General features: G+C 39.7%; 1 protein-coding gene across 1 annotated transcript in view; it reads right to left on the bottom strand.

Moving 5' to 3' along the window:
* The window catches only part of CFAP61 (cilia and flagella associated protein 61), a 286,840-nt gene that overhangs the window by 180,906 nt on the left and 81,823 nt on the right, over positions 1–24,111 (bottom strand). The window contains exons 8-10 of the mRNA XM_058563317.1: positions 10,857–10,948; positions 4,798–4,872; positions 293–471 (exon numbers count right to left, since the gene is read on the bottom strand). Of these exons, the coding sequence (XP_058419300.1) occupies positions 293–471; positions 4,798–4,872; positions 10,857–10,948 (346 nt within the window). The remainder of the gene's footprint in view (positions 1–292; positions 472–4,797; positions 4,873–10,856; positions 10,949–24,111) is intronic.

The following is a 24,111-nucleotide window of genomic DNA, read 5'->3' as shown; positions in this document are numbered from 1 at the left end:
CGAGAGAATGGGGAGCAGCATGTGGTTACATAAGTGATAACTTTCCAGATCCTCAACTGTTACGTAGGTGAGCCAGACCCTGGGCAGCCTAGTTCTATGGGCCTCACCCAAATTTTATGGACTGGAATCTCTGGGAATGGGGCCCAGGAATCTGTGCTTTTACAAAACTCCCCAGGAGATTTGGATGTACAGCCAGGTTTGGAAACCACCGGCTCTGCAAGATTAAAACGCTGAGCCATCAATGCTATAAGAACGTCTTACCATAATAGACAACCTGCGGATCAGTACTTGCCTTGCTTCGTGTTTCTCATCAATACAAAACAGCTGAATACAAAAAGCATCTGAGGCTCCCCTATAGATGGGGCGGAAGGAGCTTCTCTCTTCAGGCAGTGAGATGGATGCCAAGCTCATATTGCTGATATAGTAATCCGTACCAATCACAGTGGACTCTTGACTGAGTTTTTCTATTTCCTAGAGCAAGGAGAGGAGGAACCAAATGGGAATCCGGTTCATTTTCTGCAATTTAATGGAGTGATGCATCATCTCTACGTTATACTGTTCGTAGGACAGGTGTGACTGTCTCCCCTGAAACAAACCATCCTGAGCCAGGCCTAGTTTTAAGAAGATGTTCTTAATGAGATATTCAAAATTTATAAAAGGACTGAAACAAGTTCTCACATGAAAGTCAGAAAACAAATTGTTTCAGATGGCCTTTGATATAGGATCCTTATTTTAACTGCATCACTGGGCAGACGTTAGAGCGGGTAGTATGATATACATATTAATTCCATAAGCAAAACACCTTTGTCCCCAAAAGGGTTTTCATTGTGATTTTGTGCTACAAGAACTTTTGGATCTTGGGACTGTTTGGGCAGTTTGGTGCTGAGCTGGAGCCCAGGGAGGTCCAAGCCACAGCCCCCCGGAACATTAGCACTGAGTGCTTCCAGTCTCATTTCAGGGGCATCTAAGAAGGTGTGAGAAGCTCAGTTAGAGGAAGATGATTGATGCTGAGATCCTTCTCGGAGTACTTTTAAATCAAAGTAATACATGCATTTGGTAAAAATAAAATAATATTCACACTAAAAACTCATAAAGAAAATTAGGAGTCCCCTGTCCCCCCAAGTCCTCTCCCCATTGGCTAGCACTTTCAACTTTCCCATTTCTTTTGGTATTTACCTCTCTATTTCCAAATATGTGCTTATGCTGTATTTCTTAATTCATCAGTTTTTGAAATTCTCTATTGGATACTGATGTGGTGGGTAGATGTAACCCTCTTCCTCATATCCTCTCTCTCACCCCTCAATATAATTACAGCACAATTCAGGGTTAAATCAGCAAGTATTCACATTATTCTGAATATGTAAGTATCGTTGTTGCTGAGCAAATAAGTGTAATATGACTATGTTCTCATTTATGCACTTTGTTTTGATTTGCTTGGTTTCCTAATTTTTTCACATACTTGGTCAGATTTGTCAAGTGTTTGTCAGTATTATTTTCCAAACAACAAAGAATTTGAGATAATCTACGACTTCATTACTTCTCTCCTCCTCCTCTGACCTCGCTGTGTGCTGCATCACTTGCTTTCTTGTCTTGCAGCTCCTGTTTCTTAAGTTCTAGGTCTTTTTGTTCTCTTCTTTGGTCATGGTTTATGCCCTTTTATTACTGGAGCACATTTCTAGCTTCCTAAAATCAACAGTGCTTGGTAGGTAGCAAAACTCAACAGCCAGTGGCTAACCGGGGCCCTTCATGGGATGATTGGGCAGAGACCTGGCATTTTATTGGGTGACCATCTCCAGGGACATTATCGGGAGGCCTTTTCTTTGGGCCTGTCAGGTTTTGAGGGAATTAAGTTCTCCAATCTCCTGCATGAAGGACTGTGAAAGGCACAACAGTGGCCCCCAAAGATGTACATGGTCTAATCCCCAGAACCTGTGAATGTTACTTTACAGAGACTAAAAGGGACTTTGCAGATGTCATTAAGTTAAGGATTTTGAGACAAGGAGATTATCTTGGATGACCTAGGTGGGCCCAATGTAATCATAAGGGTCCTGATACAAGGGAGGCAGAAAGGTCAGAGTCAAAGAGAGATTGGAAGATGCTACGCTACCCGCTGTGAAGACGGAGGAATGCAAGTGGCTTCTAGAAAATGGCAAAGGCAAGGGAATAGATTTTCCCCTAAAGTCTCCAGACGGAATAGGGCCCTGCCTGCAACTGGATCTTAGCACCATAACACCTATTTTGGGTTTCTGATCTCCAGAACTATAAGATAATAAATTTTTGCTGTTTTAAGCCACTAACTTGTGATAATTTGTTACAGCAGCAATAAAAAACTAATACAAAGACCTGGCTTCTGGCGTTTGGAGAACATGGCAGGAGGAGAGGGCAGGGATTCCTCCATTTGAAATGGAGAATTCTACTTATTCGTCTCTTCTCTGCCTTTCCGCATTACACAGCCTCGTATAGCACAGGCTGAACCTGAATTTGGAGCTGCTTCTGTTTGATCTCTCCAGGGAATAGTCATCTGGCCATTTCACTTGGGGTATAGTTGACGAGCTAAGTGCTGCCTGCAGGGAACCTAGTGTCCCCAACACTCTAGAGCAGGCTGTCAGACAGACCCCTCCTTTCAGCCCGGTCCTCTCCCTATCTTCGCAGAAGCTCTAAGTCCTCAGCCCTTTGTGGACATATGTGGAGAAGTCATACATTTTTCACTAGTCCTTCGTCTCATAACAGTGTTTGCCTTTCACCTTTCTCAGCTGTGCTAAGCCAGTGTAAACTCCTCCATTGATTTTCTTCATTTTAAACATTTTGAAAGTGCTCCTCTTCCATTATCGCCTCTCCCAGTCTCGTTTTTGTGGATTTGTGCCCTTCTTATTCCTTTACTGTCATTTCAGTGGTTTTTTCCAGAAAGGAGAGGAGATAAACACAGGAGATCAATCCACCTTGTTGACCCAGATGCCCTCTGGGGTTCCAGTACATCTACACGCTGTCTCCTCTCCACATCCTTGTTTAGGTCCCTAAAAGAATGGCTAGCCTCTTAGAAATATTGGAGAGAAAGCTGCTCCCCTCTGCTGCATGCCTCACTCTCTCTTCCCCAGGGTACAAGCAGTGAGCACTCGAACGTGGGTTTCCCTAGAGCAAACCCTGAGCTAGGTTTACTGGGGAGTGATGCCAGGAAATTCTGTGAGGGGCGTGGGGAAGTGAGGCAAGGAAGGAAAGGACACTCACGCAGAGTGTAATGAGTGGGTACCACTGCAGACTCCATCCCGCTGAGATCTCTGGGAGATTGTGGGAACACACCTTGGAGCTGTCCCAAGTAAGAGGCAAGGAGCTGGGGGACTGCTTCTCCAACTGCCTTCAGTCATTGGCTGACGGCTGCTCCCCAAAGATTCTGACCTGCTGCAGGCACAGCACTGTAGACAGGCCAGGCAGTGGGAGTCCGCGTCCTCACGGTGCTGAGGAATGTGCAGTGCCAGAGGGATGTGGGTGGGGGTCCCACAGCACACGCTAAAGTGAGATTCAGGAAATGGACCCTGTGCCTGCTGAGCACACTCTCTCTCTAGCAGCAAATCCTGCTCCCAGCCTGCATCCTCTTCCTCTCCTCCATGCACTTGGCCCAGGAAGACAGACCCTCCCCAAGGGGGAGGCCTGCACACAGCCAGGTGTGCACATCTAATTCAGTGGGGGAAATAGGAAACCCATTTGTGTTACAGGTCCAAGCTTTGCTCTCCAGTTCAGCTTTAGTGAATAAAGTGGTATTTTTACCCCTAGCTGACCTGTGTGTAGCCTTCTTAGTTGGTCAGAATCTGGAGAGGAGAGGGGTGTGATGATCCAGCCCTCTCTCAGAACTCCAATGTCTAGGATTAGTGTTATGTGAATTTGTCTCAGGACCTCTGTGGAGATGGTTCAACCTCCATTCCCTGTTCCCCCCTCCAGGTTTCTCTAGACTTCTCAGGCTGACTCACACTGAGTCAGCCCAAGATGTTGGTAGCGACCTACCAACAAGAGGCGCTTGGGAATCCACCGAGAGTTCAGAACTGTGCTCATCACTGGGGAATGAGAATGTCTGAGTGTGTCAATCTCCCACTTAAAACGTTCAAAGCCTTCCTTTGCTTTCTAAGAAAAGTTCAAATTCCTAAGCAGGGTCCACAGAGCCCTGCCAATCTCTACCCGAATCCTTAGGTTTCTAGCAGGAAACAGACGGCTCACTCCAAGGGAGTAGACAAAGCAGGCTTAACAAAGGACCGGGTGTGAAGGTGTGGGCATGGTGAAGGGAAACCAAAAAGGATGAGGAAGTGCCACAGGGATAGCAACTGGAGGAAGATGCTACCACCCCTTGGCCTGAATCTGAAACAAGAGGGAGCAGTTACTGGAACCTGAGATACATATGAATGATATATAATACATACAGGTGTGTATATGAGTGTATGTATGTGGATATGATATATTTGGTTGGAGAAAACTCTTATAAATGTTTTGCCCTTCCAAAATGTTTTCCCTCTGGACAATGGGAAGAACAGGAAAACTCTGTTTACTGAAATTGTTGCAAATAATTGATGTACAAAGTGTAACTTCTAGGTCCAATTTGTGCAAGGGAGATAAAATAAAAGATTAATCACAGTACAGTAAGAGCTAATTGAGGGAAGCTTTATGGAAGTTCTAAAGAAGAGGGCAAATACAAGCTGGTAGAGAGAGGCAGGGAGGCCTGGAGGAGGAAGGGGCACAGAAAGACTTGGGTGGTGAGGAGTGAACTGCGTGGGGGCCAACCAGCCGGCATGCGAGGCCCTTAGCAAGCCCTACCTCCACTTCACTAGTACTTCCACTTTGGACAGCTGATAAAAGTTCCTCAATTGCAGCTTCTTCTGGGATTTTTCCCTGCAAATGACAATGGCAAGACGCAAGAATTAATCAACACCCACAGTGGTTCAGAGCCTGAGTTCTGGAGCAAGCTGCCTGATTTCAGATCTTGGCTCCACAGCTCACTGGCTGTGTGGCATTGGGAAAGTTATGGAACCTCAGTTTCCTCATCCATAAAAAGGGGCTAAGAACAGCACCTACCTCATAAGGTTGTTATGAGGATAAAATAAGTATAGGTAGGTAGATAAAAGATGCTTAGCACAGTGCTGGCAACTCCTAATTCTCTGCAGATGTTAGTTATTACTCCACTATTCTTATTCTTCCGTGTAACTTCAAAGCTGCACTAGGTTTTTTTAACTGCTTTATTGAGGTATAATTGATACATACAGTAAACTGCATATATTTAAAGTATACCTTTTGAAAAATTTTGACCTATGTATGCACTCATAAAAATATCACCACAATAAAAATAATGAACATACACATCACTTCCAAAAGCTTCTGTATTTCCATGTGCCCCTCTCTCCCACCCTGTGCCACTCTGCCAACCACAGGCAAACAATGATCTGCTTTTGGTCACTATAGATTATGTGCTGAGTCTACTTCTAATCTTCTATTCTGTTCCACTAATCTATTTGTTGACTTGACATCTTTACTACACTGTCTTAATTACAAGAACTTATATAAGTCTTGAAATCAGTAGTATTAATCCTACAACTTTGTTCTTTTTCCAAAGTTATTTAGGCTATTCTAGGTCCTTTCTATTTCCATATGAATATTGGAATCAACTTTTCAATTGCTATAAAAATTCCACTTGAAATTATGCCTGGGATTACACTGAGCAATTTGGGAAGAACTCACATCTTGACAATATCAAGTCTTTGAAACCATGGACGTGAGATATTTATTTAGGTCTTATTTCATTTCTCTCAGAAATGTTTTGTAGTTTTCAGTGTATACGTCTTGAATATTTTTGTCAGATTTATCTCTAAGTATTTTGTATATTTGTACTACTATAAATGGCATTTATTTCCATTTTTGACCATTCATTGCTATTATATAGAGATAAAATTGAACTTTGCATATTAATTTTGTACATGTTTAGCAACTTGCTAAATTACTTATTAGTTCTAGTAGCTGTTTTGAAGATTCTAGACAATTATCTATGAATAAAAATAAAAATAATCTACAAATAAAAGACAGTTTTAATTCTTCCTTTCCAGTCTGGATGCCTTGTATTTCTTTTCTTGTCTTTTTGTACTGGCTTGAACCTCCAGCATAATTTTGAATAGAAGTGGTGAGAGCAGACATTCTTGTCTTGTTCCTGACCTTGGTGGAAAAGCGTTCAGTCTTTTGCATTAAGTATGATGTTAGCTATAGGTTTTTCAAAAATAACCTCTATCAAATTGAAGTTCTCTTCTATTCCTAATTTTCTGAGAGTTTTTATGAGGAATGAATACTGGAGTGCCAAATGTCTTTCCTGAATTTATGAGATAAACATATAGGTATTCTTTTCAGTTTGTTAATATGGTGAATTACATTGATTAATTTTCTTATGTTAAACCAACATTGCATTCCCAGAATAAACCCTACTTGGTCATAATGCATTATCCTTTTTATATATTGATGCAATTTACTAAAATTTTTATTTGAATTTTCCCATCAACGTTCATGAGAGCTATTGATCTGTAGTTTTATTTTCTTATAATGTCTTTTGTCATGGGAAAACAAACCTAACCATACTTTAGATGAACTGAATCCTTTTAAATTTATTGAGACTTATTTTGTAGCCCAGAATATGGTCTACCTTGGTAAATGTTCCATGTGCACATGAGAATGCATATCCTGCTGTTGCTGGGTAGAGTGTTCTATAAGTGTCCATTAGGTCAAATTGGTCAATAGTATTCTTAAAATCTTCTATATTCTTATTGATTTTCTGTCTACATGTTCTGTCAATTATTAAGGAAGGGATATTAAAATCTCCAAATATAGTTTTTTATTTATTTATTTGTCTTTGCAGTTCTATCAGTTTTTGCTTCATGTGTCTTGAAGTCCTATTATTAGGTGGATAAATATTCAGGACTGTTATGTCCTCTTGACCTTTGTTATCCCTGGTAATACTCCCTGTTCTGAAATCCACTTTGTCTGAAATGAATAAAACCACTCCAGCTTTCTCTTGATTAGTGTTAGCACGGAGTATCTTTCTGCATCCTTTTAATTTGAACCTATTGTATCTTTACATTTAAAGCACATTTTTGTAATCCACATAAAACTGAGTCTTTTATCCAATCTATATCTGCTTTATATCTTCTTTAATTGGGATATTTAGACCATTTACATTTAATGTAATTATTGATATGGTTAAGTCTGCCATCTTGCTATTTGTTTTCTATTTGTCTCATCTGTTCTTTATTCTTTCTCTCTGTTTGCCTTCTTTTGGATTAATTGTATATTTTTATGATTCCACTTAATCTCTTCTGTAGGCTTATTAGATATAACTCTCTGAATTTGATCTATAACTTTAGTGCTTTTTTAGCATTTATAGTATATGTCTTTAACTTATCACAGTCTATCTTCAGGTGATATTATACCACTTCAGGTATAGTATAAGAAACTTAAAATAGTACACTTACATTTCTCCCCTCTTGGTCTTTGTGCTATTCTTGTCATACATTTTATTTATACATATGTTATAAGGCCTATGCTATGTTGTTTTTATTTTATTTAAGAAATCAATTATTTTAAAGAGACATAAATAATAAGAACAAAATCTTAGACACTTACCCATTTAGTTACCATTTCCAATGCTCTTCATTCCTCTGTGTATATCTAGATTTCCATCTGGTATCATTTGCCTTCTGCCTAAAGGGATTCCTTTAACATTTCTTGTAGTATGGGTGTGCTGGTAATGAATTCTTTCACCTTTTGTATGTAGGTAAAAGTCTTTATTTCACCTTTACTTTTGAAAGATATTTGCTGGGTATAACATTCTGGGTTGATAGTTGATTTTCTTCCAGTTCTTTAAAGATGTGACTCCATTGTCCTCTTGCTCACATTGTTTCCAACAAGAAATCTGCTGCCATTCTTATCTTTGTTCCCAACTTGTGTTTTTTTCCCTCTGGCTTCTTTTAAGATTTTCTTTTTATCACTGGTTTTCAACTACTTGATTATGATGAGCTTTGGTATAGTTTTCTTCATGTTTCTTGTGCTTGCTGTTTGTTGAACTTCTGTCTGTGGGTTTATTGTTTTCATAAAATTTAGAATTTTTTAGTCATTATTTCTTCAAATATTTCTTTCTGTTCCAGTCTCTCTCTCCTCTTCTTTATGGACTCCAATTACATATATATTAGGTACTTGAAGGTATCCCGCAGCTCACTGATACAATGATATATTTTTTTAATTCTCATTTCTTTTTTTCTGTGATGTCTAATCTATAGTTAATCCCTCCAGTGTATTTTTCATCTCATGAATTGTAGTTTTTATCTTTAGAAGTTTTATTTGGGGTGTTTTTAAATCTTCTATGTCTGTCCTTAATCTTTGGAACTTATATAATTATAATAACTGTTTTAATGTTCTTGTCTACTAATTCTAACATCTGCTTCAGATCTGGGTTGGTTTCAATTTATTGAGTTATCTCCACTTTATGCATTATGTATTCCCAGCTTTTTGAGTGCCTGGTAATTTTTTATTGGATTCCAAATATTGTGACTTAACCTAGTTGAGTGTTGGATAATCTTGTTTTCCTACAAATATTCTTGAACTTTGTTCTGGGCCTCAGATAAGTTACTTGGGAAGCAGTTTGATCCTTTTGGTTCTTGCTCTAAAGATTTGTCAGACAGGACTGGAGCAGTGCTCTCTCTAGAGCTAATCATTCCCCACTACTGATGCAAGACTCTTCTGTGCACTCTCCCAAAGCCGTGTGAGTCATAAGGTTGTCCAGTCTGGCTGATGGGAACAGGTACAATGCCCAGCCTTGTATGAGCACTGGGCACTGTTAACTCTAATCCTTTGGGGAGGTTCTTTCTTCAGCTTGACCTTCAGCAGTTTTCTTACAAGCATGCGCTGATCAGTATTCACCTGAATACTCAAGAGTGACTCCCTGCTGGTGTCTAACATTTCTCTCTGTGCAGCTCTCTCTTTTCTTGTATTCCGCCCCACAAACCTTACTTGCTTTAGTCTCCATGGACTTAAAAATCTGTCTCCTCAACTCAGGAAGTCCAGTGTGCTCCCACTGGTTTCTCCTGCCCTGTGCTGGAGAACTGGCCTGGAACTCTCTCAAGGCAGTAGGCCTGGGAAATTGGAAGACTACCTGGCTTCTTTCCCATCTCTCAGGCATCACTCTCCTTTGTTACCTGATCAGCTGTTATTTCATGTATTTTGGCCACTTTCTGGTTGTTTCAGGCAGAAGAGTAAATCTAGTCTTTGTTACTCCATCTTCGCCAGAAGCAGGAGTCCCTTGCACTGTTATATTTTTTTTTTTATTAATTCCATTCATCAGCTTCATTTCCCTCAATCTAATCCATGCCATACAACCTTCTTTAAAAAGGTCAGGTGTCCCTCAGTCCTCCCTTCTGGATGTTTCCCATCCTCCTTTCCACATACTGAATTAGGGGGCTTCCCTCCCCCAACCATGCCACCATCTCTTGAAGGCTGAGGCTGTATTTTGGTCTCATGAGTATCATCAGCACCTAGCAGCACCTGACCACTGTGATGGCCCAACCTCTGTGCAGAGAATACATCAGCACTTGAAATATAACACCCAACCAGCTACAGTTTAGGTTCTTTTGTGGTTTGGGGGAAAATAATGCATTTTCCATGGAGACAATGTGACAACTCAGGAGGATGGGCCAGGTGGTCTAGTGCTAAGGTAAAGGTCCTCTCTCCCTCCTCTCCTTCCCAAGATTTTCTTTGCATGAGTTGATGGGCAAGGGCAATATTGTTTTGTCCAAAATTGGAAAGGAAAAAAAAAGATAGTTGGGGGCTGGAGTCCAGGAAGCAATGGCAATGCACTTGCCCCATCCTGGGTCAGGGATGGGCCCTGGGCCCAGCTGGATGGAGAAGTCAGGAAGACCAGAAGTTGAAGGAGCTGTGTAGTGAAACACACCTTGAGATTCCGACCACACACAGTGCTGATGTAGGACCAGGCTGACAACGTCAGCCTAGAAGTGAGCCCATTTGTTCTCCCCACTCCTGCCCCATCCCCTTGGTGGGGCCTTGTTCCTGAGGATACAAGAAACATGTCCTGAGACATGTGAGGACCCAGAGTCCAGTAAAGTAAGGCATTTACATTACTGTGAACCCATTCGTGGTCAGAGGTTGGCAGACACGAAACAAAGGCTGGACCGCTGGCCCATCTGCCAAATCCTATGTAACCTATTCCATGGCTGGCTGTGGCTCCTTTGGTGTGGGTTTACCCCTCTTTAGGTTAGGGCAGCAGCAACACACGCAGAGCTCTGTCAGCATCACCCTGGCAAGCAGGAGGGGGGCGGTTCCTGCTGAGGCCAGGCAAGGACATCAGAGCCAGAAGCTCCCCAGGGAGTTTCTGTAGCTTGCAGAGCCCAATCAGGCAGGCAGGAAAATGCTGCCTCATTTGAGTATGTGGACAGCATGTAAGTCTCTTCAGAAAGTCTAGATTTTCTAATTGGCTTTAAATGAGCAGTTTTATCCATCTCAGCCTCCAGAAATCAGGGAATGAGTGAGAAGGAAGGTGGAGAAGGGATGAAATTCCACTCTGACCAGTACTTTTGGAGATAGCAGTGAGGCTCTAATTTGTCTGTTACAAACATGCAGCCTCTGTTTCCTCCCAGCCTGCTGTCTCCCTGATCTTAGTGCTGGTGAGGCCTCTTCCACAAGACCTAAGAACTTCTTGGTAGGTAGAACTTTCCAAGACCTTAGAACTTCTTGGTAACGACCTCACCACCAGGAACGCCCCTGACCTTGATGGCACAAGCAGCCCCCAGCCCACTCCCAGGCCCCAGCCATGAGTGAATGATCTCCGTTACCTGGACTCTTTCCATGGTCTCTAGAGAGACAGGTTCCTGTGGCTCCTCGACTATTTTCTGGGAACTATGGCTGCTACTCCTGAGCTCAGCATCTTTGAGAGAAAGAGTGGCATAAGGACAGAAAATAAATGATAAATATCTGCAGAGACATAGGAAATTGGAGACAGTATGATAACGTGTTTCTAAACTGCAGCATATCTCAAGAATTATATTGCAGAGGGCAGTACCGTGAGGTGGGACGAACAGGGTCTTCACAGCCCACCCCAATTCTGACCTCTCTGTGCCCTCATCCACACAGTGGAGATAAAATGTACCTGCCCCTACAGGAGTGGTGGAGATAAAATGATGCCAGCGATGGGCCCGGGCCTGGCCTGACACCCAGGAGGCCCTCGACCTCTGCCAGTTACTGAGCGACGTGGCCCTTTCACAGGAGCCCTTTTGAAGTTTACAGACAACTGATTGTCAGCTTCCCAGATGGCAGGCTTTGAAATGATTTTAAGACAGAATGTGGAAAAGACCACAATTAGCTACGGCAGTGCTATCTGAAAACCCAAGATCAGCACCAGGGCTGCTTTCCCTTTGTTTGAAAATGTTGTGAACATGCAGTGTGACAGTGGCCACTATCTTCACTTTTCTACTTTCTAAGTGAGAAGAATTGGAGCAGAGCATTATTCTTTTTCTATGTCCTGGAAAGCCAATAACCAGGGTAGTGTTCAAGTATTTAACCTTCACTAAAAATTACAGTAGAAAAAAAAATCTCCCCTTTTGTCTAAAAAGCTCTTTTTCCCCTCCTCCTTCTCTTCTTCCTCCTTCTGCATTCTTTTCTTTTCTTTCTTCCTGTCTGTCTTTCTCCCCCTCCCTCCCTTCCCCACCCAGTCTCTCCCACTGTCTCTCTCCCCTTCTTTCTCTCCCCTCTCCCCCATCTCTCCCCATTCCTACCTCCTCATTTCTGGCTCATCTTGTGGCTGCCCTGCTGGGGGACTTACAGCCTGACATCTGCTCACAGCCTTTGGACCTTAGCTCAGAGCAACCTAGGAAGCTCTGCCCAGGGGCTGCTCCTCCTCAGAAGGGCTGCCACAGATGCAGGAAGGACCCTGGGCCTACTGGAGGCTCCAGAGACACTGCTGCCAGCACGGGCCTGCCGCTCTGTCTTCTTGCTTGTAACTGACATATCAGATGCTGCGGGCCAGAGGCAGCCTAGATCCCCTCGGCTTCCTCTTCTCCCACTGTGCTGTTCTAACGCCAGCCAGGGCAATGGCCCCTGCAGATTCCTCTCTACCCACATCCCCAGATTACTCATACCCTATATCTGCTTCCGGCAAAGACACAGGTGAGGGGCTGGCCTCGTGGCTTAGCGGTTAAGTGCGTGCGCTCTGCTGCTGGCGGCCCGGGTTCGGATCCCGGGCGCGCACAAACGCACCGCTTCTCCAGCCATGCTGAGGCCGCGTCCCACATACAGCAACTAGAAGGATGTGCAACTATGACATACAACTATCTACTGGGGCTTTGGGGGAAAAAAGGAGTAGGACTGGCAATAGATGTTATCTCAGAGCCGGTCTTCCTCAGCAAAAAGAGGAGGATTAGCATGATGTTAGCTCAGGGCTGATCTTCCTCACAAAAAAAAAAAACGAAAGACATAGGTGAATGAAACAGAATGAAATTCTAAGAGAAAAATTAGATGCCCAGGGAGGTGTAAAGGACTTAAACGAGGAGGTACATAATGCTGAAGGTACAATGAACAAGAACCGCATCCCAGCATGACAGGTAGCTTGGGATGGAGAGAAAATATCCTGAGAGAGGAGCAGAGGACTTAGAATCCCTCTCCTCAAGAAGGACACTTTGGGGAGAATAAAATGTATCATGTCTCTAGTTCCTGAATACGTCCTGCTCCTTGCAAAACTTTCCAGATAATCTATACAGGGTTTCCAGCATTCTCATGATGACAAGAACAGCGTGCTTTTTAAGTTAATTTACTTTGTTACTGAGATAACACGCATACGGTGAAGTGCGTGAATTTCTATACACATCTACTCCCATGTAACCAACACACAGAAGAATATCTAAAGCATTCCAGCACCCAGAGTTCTCTCATCCTCCCGTCCAGCAATACAGCTCTTAAAGGGAGCTGGTCTTCCTATTCCTATCATCATTGATCTGTGTTGCTCAGCAGCAAACTTTTTCAATTAAAAAAAAAAACTTATAACTCCCTATTGTTAAATTGTACTTTACTTTTAAAAAAGATAGTCTTTTCCTATTTTAAGCTTTAAATTTGAAGAACTAGAAAAAAAACACAACTAAAAGGAAACAAGACCTTCATTGTGCATGTATTTCTTTTACAATTAGGACAAAATTACTAAAAAGTCAGAAATTTTAAAGAATGGGTTAGATTAGCAATGAACTAATAATCCTGGTGACTTCACTATTTGACAGCCTAATGTTCATGAGACAATTACCAACTACGACGACTAATTGTCCTGGCTAAACTGCCATGGGTGTTGCAGATTATTATTAAGCAGCTGCCATGCTCGTCCCCAGAGGTGCCTGCATTCAGAACTAGGCAAGGTGATGCTGTATCTCTCTTTCTATGTCTCTGGGGTTTTGTGAGGTTTAATTAGTTAATGTTCATAACGTGCCCTGAGATCCTCAAATGTGAGGTGCTATCCCAGGGAACAGTCAAGGCAGTGGTATTATATAACACACAACTAAAAACACAACTGAGGCTGCAAATTTAGTTGTTACTTTATTACTTACACCACCTAACTGGCTTAGAAGTCATGAACTAGTGGTTTATTCTAGTGGGAGTGAAGGCATGATTTGCTACGACTCTCTCTCTAAGTGAGGCTGCTGGTCTGGGATGAGTTCACCATGAAGCTGATAAAGCTGGAGGTTCAGGCACCTCCCCAGTACCGGCCCCCAAGGCACAGCACCTACTGCTGCATTCATAATTTGGCATCATTTGTCTTAAAGAGGGCTCTCAAATTGTACAGACTTCAGGAGCCACAAGACCTGGATCTGCCCTGTTCTTTATCTAATAGGAATAATACATAGGGAAAGCTAAATAATACATTGTGAAGGTTTAGGAATAAATAATAGTATACAGTCTGGTGGTTTTTAACATTTATTTTAAATATCAATCAAAAATACCAACAAGATTTTTTTTGGAATGAAATAAACTGATTTTAAAAGAGTAAATATGAAGCAATAGTTAGTCAACAAAATTTTAAGAAATAAGAACAAAGAGTGGGCCAAATTTCCTAATGAATCTGTAGACATATTATAAAGCCATAGTTATTGAAATAGTGGGTTGTTGGAGTAGGAATAGAACAGAATGGAATCCAGAAAAGAGCCAGACAATTATGAAAGGTTGATATATGTTAAAGGTGGCATTTCAAATTGGTGGGGAAAGAATAAATTATACAATAAATAGTGCTGTCTAATCATAGAGGAAAAAATTAATTTGGGCCTCTATTTCATATAATACATAAAAATCATTTGCAGATATATTAACAGCCTGAAGATTTTAAAAGATTTTGAAATTACTAGAAGAAAATATAGAAGACTATCTCTATGATCTTATAGGTGGAAAAATCCTGTCTTAAAAATGCAAAGGCAGAAGTTGTAAAAGAAAAAGACTGACATATATATTTGACTACATCAAAATCTAAAAGTTCTATCTGTCAAAAGTACCCTAAAAAAAAAAAGATACATAGAGAAAATATTTACATTACACATATAGACCAACATTCCAAGAAAAGAAAAAACCCAAAAGGCAAAGGAAATAAATGGACAGGAAACATAAATGATCAATCAACATACAAAAAATGTTCAACCTCAATAATATTTGGAGAAATAAAGTTAAAACAGTGATATCACATTGGTGGCAATGTATTTCCAAGTCTAGCAAGAACAACTCTGGGGACACAGCCTGTCGAATCTCTTGCAAGGGGCCCAAGGAGACACGCACAAGGATGTTCACTGCAGCACTGTTTGCAATAACAAAGTAATAGAAACAACTTAAATGCTGTTTAAAATTTATCTAAAGACAAACGTGGCACCATTCAGTGTAATACTACTCAAAGGTAAAAGGAGTGTCCTAGACCTACGTATATCAACTTTATCAGATCTCAAAGAGTTGAGTGAAGAAGTAAATTTCAAAATGTCACATATCCGAAAGACACCATTGATGTAAAAAAACACTGCCACAAAACGGTAGTGTTTTTTCTATGAATACACAAACTTCATATAAAAGTACAAAAAAGAGATCTGGATGGATACATACTAAAGTTATAACAATGGCTGTTTCTGGGGAGGAAAGGGAGAACCAGGCTTGGACGTTGATCAAAGGGAACTCTATTTTAACTGTATTATCCTAAGTTTTTAAAGGAAGACAGTTTCATGTATTATTAATGCAATTAACATTAAAAAAAAAGTCTTATTATAAAAGTAAATTTCTGTCTTCAAAATATTACAAAACAGTCGTTTTTGTTTAGTATTTTAATATGATGGATGATTTCAGAAAAGACTCACAAATGAATTTAAGTCACTCAGTTTTAAGAAGAGACGAGATTAGAGGTTCAAGTTAAATAATTCATTCAACTAAAGTTCAATGGAGAACAATGAGTTGCAGGTACTCTGTGAGGTATGCAGACGTAAACGACGAATAAGATGCTCACAAGTTATCAGGGTGTGTGGGCATGTATGGGCGTGCACACACACATCCCTAACTATCTTACATGTGAAAGCTGCTCAAGCAGAGGTATGAACAAAACATAATGTTCATTTATTCATTCATTCATTCATTTAAAACCTTGGATTTCAAAACTACCATCTGTTAGACATTAACATTCTAGATGTTGGGGATTCAGCAAAGAACAAGACTAACTTCCACTGCCGAATCAAGTTAGCAAGTGAACGAGAAAATATTAAGTTATGATAGATGGCACACAGAAAATAAGCCTTCAAGAGCTGCTTTAGATTGAATGGTCAGAAAAGTCCTTCTGGACATTTAAGCTGAGACCTGAAGGATAAGAAGTAGCCTTGAGACAACAAAAGAGAATGGAAACAATGAGCAGACAACTCTTCCAAGGAGTTTTGCTGAAGAGTGAAGACATCCTTATTTCTTGACATATTTTCCTTCCTTGGTTTGCCTCTGGCCCTTTGGTCTTCTTCGTAATTGTGCTAGTTTCCTGTGGCTGCTGTAACAAATTACCAATCGCTTGGTGGCTTAAAACAACAGAAATGTATTCTCTCGCAGTTCTGAAAGCTAGAAATTCAAAATCAGTATCCCTGGGCAAAATTCAAGGTGTCAGCAGGGCCACACTCCCTCCGGAGACACCAGGGGAGGATCTGTTCCTGGCTCTTCTAGCTTATGGTGGCTGCTGGCATTCCTTGCCATGTGGCCACATCACTCCAATCTCTGCCTCCACAGTCACATGGCTTCCTCCTCTTCTGTCTGTGTTATCTCCCTGTGTCTCTCTCTCATAAGGATGCTTGTGATGGCAGTTAGGGCCCCTCTGACAATCTAGGATAATCTCCTCATGTCAACCTAGAAAGACTCTTTTTCCAAAACTAAGGTAATATTTACAGGGCTCAGGGCTCAGGACATGGACATATTTTGGGAGGTCATGTTTCAGTCTACCTCAGGAGGCACCTGTTGCTGACTGAGTGCTGTGTATCCATCCAAATGCTTATCAGGAAGGTCAAACTTTTCCAAATCAGAAATCACAGCATCTCCATCAAATAATTGATTCACTCTTATTATTCCCATCTTGCAAAATGGTTCCAGCAGCCACCTAGTTTCTGAAGTCATCCTTGATATTTCCCTTTTCCACAACCTTCCTTCCCCATATGCAGTAAAACATCAAGTTCCATTAATTCTCCAAAATATCTCCCAGGTTCATACATAATCACTGCTCTGGTTCAGTCTCTTTCATCTCTTTCCTGGACACTCTAGTGGCCCTTGGAAAATCTTCCTGTGAACTGGAAGTTGACCGTGTACTCCTTCCTAATTAAAGATCACCAATGGTTCATCATCAAGTATGTTGTAATTAAATAGAAACTAAACTCTTTTGCAAGGCATGCAAGGCCTTGACTGCCTCAACTCAGTCTCCTGTTCTGCTTCATCTCCTGTCACTCCCTCACTTCATGCCCCAGCAACACTGAACTTATATTTTCCCCTAATAAGCCATGATCTCTAATACCTCCTTATTTTGCACATTTTGTTCCCTCTTCCAGGAAAATCTTTCTGCTTATTTACCTAGAAGGCTCCAATTAGTTTTTGAAGTTTTGACTCAAAAGCTTTCTTTTCTGTAAAGTCTATGCTGATGCTCCTAAGATGACTTAGGTATAATTCTGCTATGGTCCCATCACAATTTTCTATCCTTCAAAACAGTTCTCTTCCATGTAAATTCATTTGTCTTGCATGTTTATCCTGCCATTAGAGAGTATTAGACTTACCATGTACTAGACTAGGCTCCTTAAAGTCTAGTATATGGGATGTACTCAGTATTTGCTGAATAGCCAAATGAACAGCAAGAGGCTGAGAATAAAGTCCATGACAATACAAAGAAAAACACTAGGCAGGCTTCATAAAAGGAGGACAAAGGGCTTTTTTCATATTTTTCAAGGAAACTCCTCCCACCTGGACTGCAGTACAGACTCCAAGCCATACAGTATGACAAACTTGAGCTTAATGCACTGGTAATTCCCAGATCACTGTCTTGAGATGAGACTATAGGTTTTAGTCTACTCCAGGCTAAACTGGAGTTTGTGTCTCCTTGGGACAGGAGAAAGAAGGTCATGACAAAAATTATCAGCATTATTCTTTTTCCGTGAACGTGGGGTGTAATGATGAAGCTGATTTTTCGCTCTCTCTGTATTTAGGCCCTTTGCCATGTAGTGTCCTCTCATTTTGATTCTGGGCTCAGCCATGTGACCTGTTTTGGATACGTGACACGTGTTAGTTCAAAGCCTAGACCTCAAGAAGCCTTGTGTGTTTCCACTTGGTCTCTTGCACCTCTGCTGTCACCATGAGAACACGCCCAATCTAGCCTGCTAAAGAATGAGAGGCACATGGAGCAGAGCCAAGGATAGCCTATATCAACCAATAGGCAACCAATCCCAGGACATGTGAGAAGGCATAGCTGACCCCAACTGTAGGAGCAAAACATGCTTATTGTGGTATGCCACTGTGGTTTTGTGGTTGTTTGTTAGCAGCACTATTGTGGCAATGGATTATTGATGCAGTCACAAAATATAATAGAGAGAATTGACCAAATCCTGAAGCTGGGTTCTTTGAAAATACTAATTAAATTGACATTGGTGAGATTAGAAAGAAAAAGACACAAATAATACCAGGAATAAAACATAGAAACAAAGGGGACATTTATAAAGTAAGATGGTAGATATAAATCCATAAGAACATTAAATGTAAATAGACTAAATACTCTAATTAAAAAGACAATGGTTGTCAAACCAAATTAAAAACAACCAAACTCCATGCTGTTTATAAGAGACACATCTAAAATGTAAGGAAATAGGAAGGATAAAAATAAAAGGATGGAAAGAGATATGTCAGGCAAACATGACTCAAAGAAAGCAGGTGTGGCCATATTAAAATCATAAAAAATAGACTTTAAGGCAAAGAAAGGCATTTCATAAATGATTTTAAAAAGTTCAAGGAAGAAACAATGATTTAAAAATTATGCACCTAATAACATAGACTCAAAATATATAATGAAAAACTGATAGACTATGAGTAAAAATGGGTACATCCACAATCAAACCAGGAGATTTTAACACACCTCTCATGAACTGATCAAACAAGTGATGAAGTCAATAAGGATAAAATATTTGACAACATTCCTATTAAACAGACTGATTCATATAGAACCCTGCACCTAACAACTATAGGATAGACACTCTTTTCATGGACTCAAAGAACATTTACAAAAATTAGCCATATGCTCAACGTTTAAAGGATTACAATCACACAGGGTAGGTTTTATGACTTCAATGCAATTAAGCTAAAACCTAGTAATAAAAATATAAGTAGAACATCCCAAATGGATAAAGAAAATGTGGTATATACATACAAAGAAATATCATTCAGCCTTAAAAAACAAGGAAGTCCTACAATATGTGACAATATGGATGAACCTTGAATACACTATGCTAAGCGAAATAAGCCAATCACAGAACAAATACTGCATGATTTCACTTATATGAGGTATCTAAAATAAACTCACAGAAGCAGAGAGTAGAATGGTGGTTGCCAGGGTCTGGGGGGAGGGGGAAATGGGGAGTTGCTATTTAACAGGTATAAAGTTTCAGTTATGCAAGATGAGTAAGTTCTTGAGATCTGCTGTACAACACTGTACCTGTAGTTGACAAAACTGTATTGTATACTTAAAAATTTAAGAAGGTAGTTCTCATGTTGAGTGTTCTTACCACAATAAAATAAAATAAAAAGATAACTAGGATATCCCCATATTTTTGGAAATAAATATTCTTTTAAATAACTTATGGGCCAAAGAAAAAATAAAATTTCAAAAATATTGATAACGAGGGCCCAGCCCAGTGGCACAGTGGTTAAGTTCCTGTGCTCCACTTCGGCAGCCCCGGGTTCGTGGGTTCAGATCCCGGGCGCAGACATACACACCACTCATCAAGCCATGCTGTGACAGTATCCCACATACAAAAAATAGAGGAAGACTGGCATAGATGTTAGCTCAGGGACAATCTTCCTCAAGCAAAAAAGGGGAAATATTGGCAACTGATGTTAGCTCAGGGCAAATTTTCCTCACCAAAACAAAATATATATATATATAGATAATGAATACATTACATCACAAAACTTGAGAGTTGCAGCTAAATCCAAGCATAGAGGAATATTTACAGTTTAAACACTCATATTAGAAAAGAAGAAAAACCGAAAATCAATGAGTTAAAAATCCATCTTAAAATATAGGAAAACAAACATCAAATTAAGCCGAAAAATAAAAAAGAGGAAATAATAAAGAAAAGAGTAGAAATAAAATAGGTAATAAACATAAAATAGGGAGGATTAAACAAGCCAAAAGTTGGTTCCTTGAGAAGACTAATAAAATTGATAAATCACTAGCAAGACTGCTCAAGAGAGAGAATACAAATATCAAGGTCAGAAATTTTGAAAAAGGCAGTATCACTACAGAGCTATGAACATTAAAAGTTTAATAAGAGAAAATGAAGAATGGCTTCAAATTTATCCTAATGCACTTGAAAATGTACAAATTCTTATAAAAAATTATAAACTAGCAAATAGACCAAAGAAGAATAGTTCTATAACAATTTAAAAAATTGAAACTGCAATTAAAAACCTTCCCCAAAAAAGCAAACCAAGTTCAGCTAGCTTCACTGGCAAATGCTACAAAATATTTAAAGAAAAAATATTTCTAAACTTGCAAAAACTTCTAAAAATAGAAGAAGAGAGAATACTCTTCAAATTGTTTTATGAGGCCAGCATAACTTCATTTCCAAAGTCTGGCAAGGATATTTCAAGAAGTAAAAATCACAGGCCAATCTCACGCATGAACATAGCTGCAAAAATCCTCAACAAAACATTAGCAGAAAGAATCCAGCATTGCATAAAAAGAATAATATATCTTTATTATTAACAAAATAGTTAACATAGAAAAATCAATCAATATAATTCACCTCATTAAAAGAATAATGGAGAAGAATCATATGATCATCTCAGCAAATACACAAAAAAAGTATTTTATAAAATTCAATTCAATAACAACCATTCCTAATAAATCTCTTAGCAAACTAGAAATACAGAAACTTCTTTAATCTGATAACAGATATTCACAAAGTCACCCTTAATGATGACATATTGAGAACTTTCCATCTAATATTGAGAACAACACAAGGATGCCTGCTAACACCACTTCTATTCAAGGTATTAGCCATGCATGAAAAAGAATTGGAAAGTAAAAAGTTAAAATTTACATTATACAGAGAAAATCCAAAAGAATCTACAGATGAATTCATAGCATGAATAAGTCTGTATAGCGAGGTTGTTGGATATAAGGTCAATATCCAAAACACAACTGTATTTCTACACAACAGCAACAAACACAATTTGAAAGCAAAAATTTTAAAGATATAATTTCCAAAAGTGAAAATACCAAATACCTAGGAATAAATCTAACAACAAATGTGAAAAGCCTCTATGCAAAAACTATAAAACATTGTGGAAAGACATTAAAGAGGACATAAATAAAGTGAGGAATATACCACATTCATAGATTAGAAGTCTTAATATATTGTAAAGATGTCAATTCCTCCTAAACTGATCTATAGATTCAAAGCAATTCCATTCAAGATCTTGAAAGTTATTATTATTTTTGAGCTGACTCTCAAGTTTATGTGGAAAATCAGATAACTAAGAATAAAAACGTCATTTTTATAAAATAAGGTGGAAAGACTTGTTCTACAAGATATCAAGATTTATCATAAGGCTATGGTAATTAAGGCAGTATAGTATCTACAAATAGAATAAAGAATCCCAAAATAAACCCACAAATATACAGACAATTATTTACGACAAAGGTGGCACTGCAGTGGGGGAAAGGATGACCTTTTCAATAAATAGTGCTTGGTCAATTGGATATCCATATTTTTTGAAATGAAACTTGATTCCTGTATCACACCATAAATGAAAATCACTTTCACATGGATGGTAGATCTAAATGTGAAAGGCAAAACAACATGAGGTGGGGAATCTGAGTCGAGTTGTCTAGGATCCATTCTTCCTTATCCCATGTCAAGACTGTCTACGCCCTAGACTTAGAGGACATTGCTTAGAACACTTCATTATAAAATTTCTGCTGATACAGTGTTGGCATAGAAATGGAAATACTATGAGATTAAATATAATTCAAATCTAAACATATCATACGGGGCAAAAATAGTTATTTTATATTGATAAAAGATATACACACTGACAACCTCACTGTTGTGAAACCACACGCGTCAAGGAGCAAAGCATCTAAATACATAAAGCCAAAGTTTTACAAATGCAAGGATAAATGGACAAGACCACAATGAAGTGAGAAATTTTAATTTACCTTCCCAGAATATCACAGACCAAATCAACAATAATAAAGACATAGGAAATTTGAAAATCATTAGTAAGCTGCATTTAATAATGCTATATAAAAGTTTAAATCCTATAAACAGAGAATGTACATTCTTTTCAGAAGTCCATGGACGTATATAAAAACTGATCTTATACTAGGATCAGGCTGTAAAAAAGATCTCAATTGAAGCAAAAAATAGAAATTACATGTCATATTTTCTAATCATAATGCAAAAAAATTAGAAATTCATGACAAGAGGACACACAAACACACTAATCACACCAATCAGAAATCAAATCCTAAATAATCTTTAGATGAAAGAAGAGATTAAAATCACAACCACAGATTATTCATAAAATAACAAGAGAATGAGAACATTAATATCAGTATTAATTGATAATAGCCTATAGGATACGGACAAGGCAGTACTGAGTGGAAGATTCATAGCTTTAAATGTGAAGAGATTAACAGCCTGCCAAAGAATTATAAAGATTATTTTAAACTGAAAACATCTGAACAATCAGCAGCCACAAAAACATAATCTAAACTTAAGCAGAGCCTCCTGAAAATACAGCCGCCACGGACTTTCTCCAGAGGGTTTTACATTTGGGAGAAAACTGAGCCTTAGCACCTGGAAGTGCAAATTCAGCTGCCGTAAACCATCTCGCTCCCCCACACACACACTCCTGGGAAGCTTGCAGTCAGGAGGGAGACTGCCCATTCCCATTAGGATCAAAAACCCAATAGACTCTTCTATACTTTTCCATGGAAGCTCCAACTCCCCCATTCCCTTTTGTTAAGTTGGTGTATATATTCCTTTACCTCTGGCTATTCAGCTAGTTACTCACCATGACAGAGAATTCCTGCCTGTGTAATAAACACTTCTGCTGTTAATCTGTCATCAGTTAATTTGCAGGTCCCTGAACACTGAGACCTAAGTTGTCAGAGGAAAAGTTTTTTCTCCCAACAGTTTTGGTGATGAAAGTGGGATAGTTGGGACTTCCTGATTGCTCCAGAGACTATAGCTGAAATCCCAGATCCTCTGACCAAGCCAGCAAAAGTAAGCTGTCTTACCAGTCAGACTCCCAGAATTCTGCTCAGGGTCCAGTCAAGTGAGGGTAGTAAGACTCTCTCCTTGTCTTTTCTAGGAGAAATTTTCCAAAATTTAGCTATACAGTTATGCATCACTTAGCTACAGGGACATGTTCTGACAAATGCAATGTCAGGCAATTTCATCGCTGTGCAAACATCACAGAGTGTACTTACACAAACCTAGATGGCATAGTCTACACATCCAGACCACACGGTACTAATCCTGTGGGTCCACAGTCACATATGCAGTCCGTTGTCGACCAAAACATTGTTACGCAGTGCCCTACTGTACAGGAGAAAACTTTCTGGTGAAAACTAGAGTTTTTCGTATTGTGACTCTTGTTATAGATGGCCATTGTGTCCTGTTTGTCTCTGTCTCTATCTTTTGTGTTGTTGTTTGTCATAAGAAGGAGACTTACAGGGCAGAACACGGGCATATGTCCTATAAGCCTCACAGACCAGTGAGTTTCTGATTCTTACCAGACTGGAAGCCACTTGGACAAACTTTGCCGTGGGTTACCAGTAAAACTGGATGAGGTTCTCCTTCCATCTCAATTTTCTGTCCTGAGAGTTTGGCTAGGATCCAGTGAGAGTGTTCTTTCTCTGTTTTTCTGCCTGCCAGGGGATGTAGATTGTCAGGTCTGCACTTGGAGGAGGCCAATCATCAGGTTGGGGGCCAGAGACACAAGGTGCATAAGCAACAATTTTTGACCAACCATTGCCAGCTCTCCAGGGGTTCATCTAAGTCTAAAGCCTAAAGGGTCTCAGCCCATAAAGACCCATGTCATCTCTTCCCCATTGCCTTTGTAGTGCTGAGTATTCTCAGTATCAGGTGCCCAGAATCACAGATTAACAGGTCCATGATCAGAAGCATCTCACTTTTGTGGGAGACCGAAGACACAAACTCCTAAGCACCATTCTTATTGCCTGTGGCAACAGAGGTCCTTGCTTTCTTTCTCCTAGGCTATCTTTGGGTATGGAAGATGCATCCTCTGTGCCCTTTTTGGGGATGTCTCTTTCATCCGTGGTTATTGGTTTGA

The sequence above is a fragment of the Diceros bicornis genome, chromosome 19 (assembly GCF_020826845.1).
Source record: "Diceros bicornis minor isolate mBicDic1 chromosome 19, mDicBic1.mat.cur, whole genome shotgun sequence".
Classification (NCBI taxonomy): Eukaryota; Metazoa; Chordata; class Mammalia; order Perissodactyla; family Rhinocerotidae; genus Diceros; species Diceros bicornis.
Note: the sequence above shows the minus strand (reverse complement) of the source record. Positions and strands in the feature narration are given on the sequence as shown.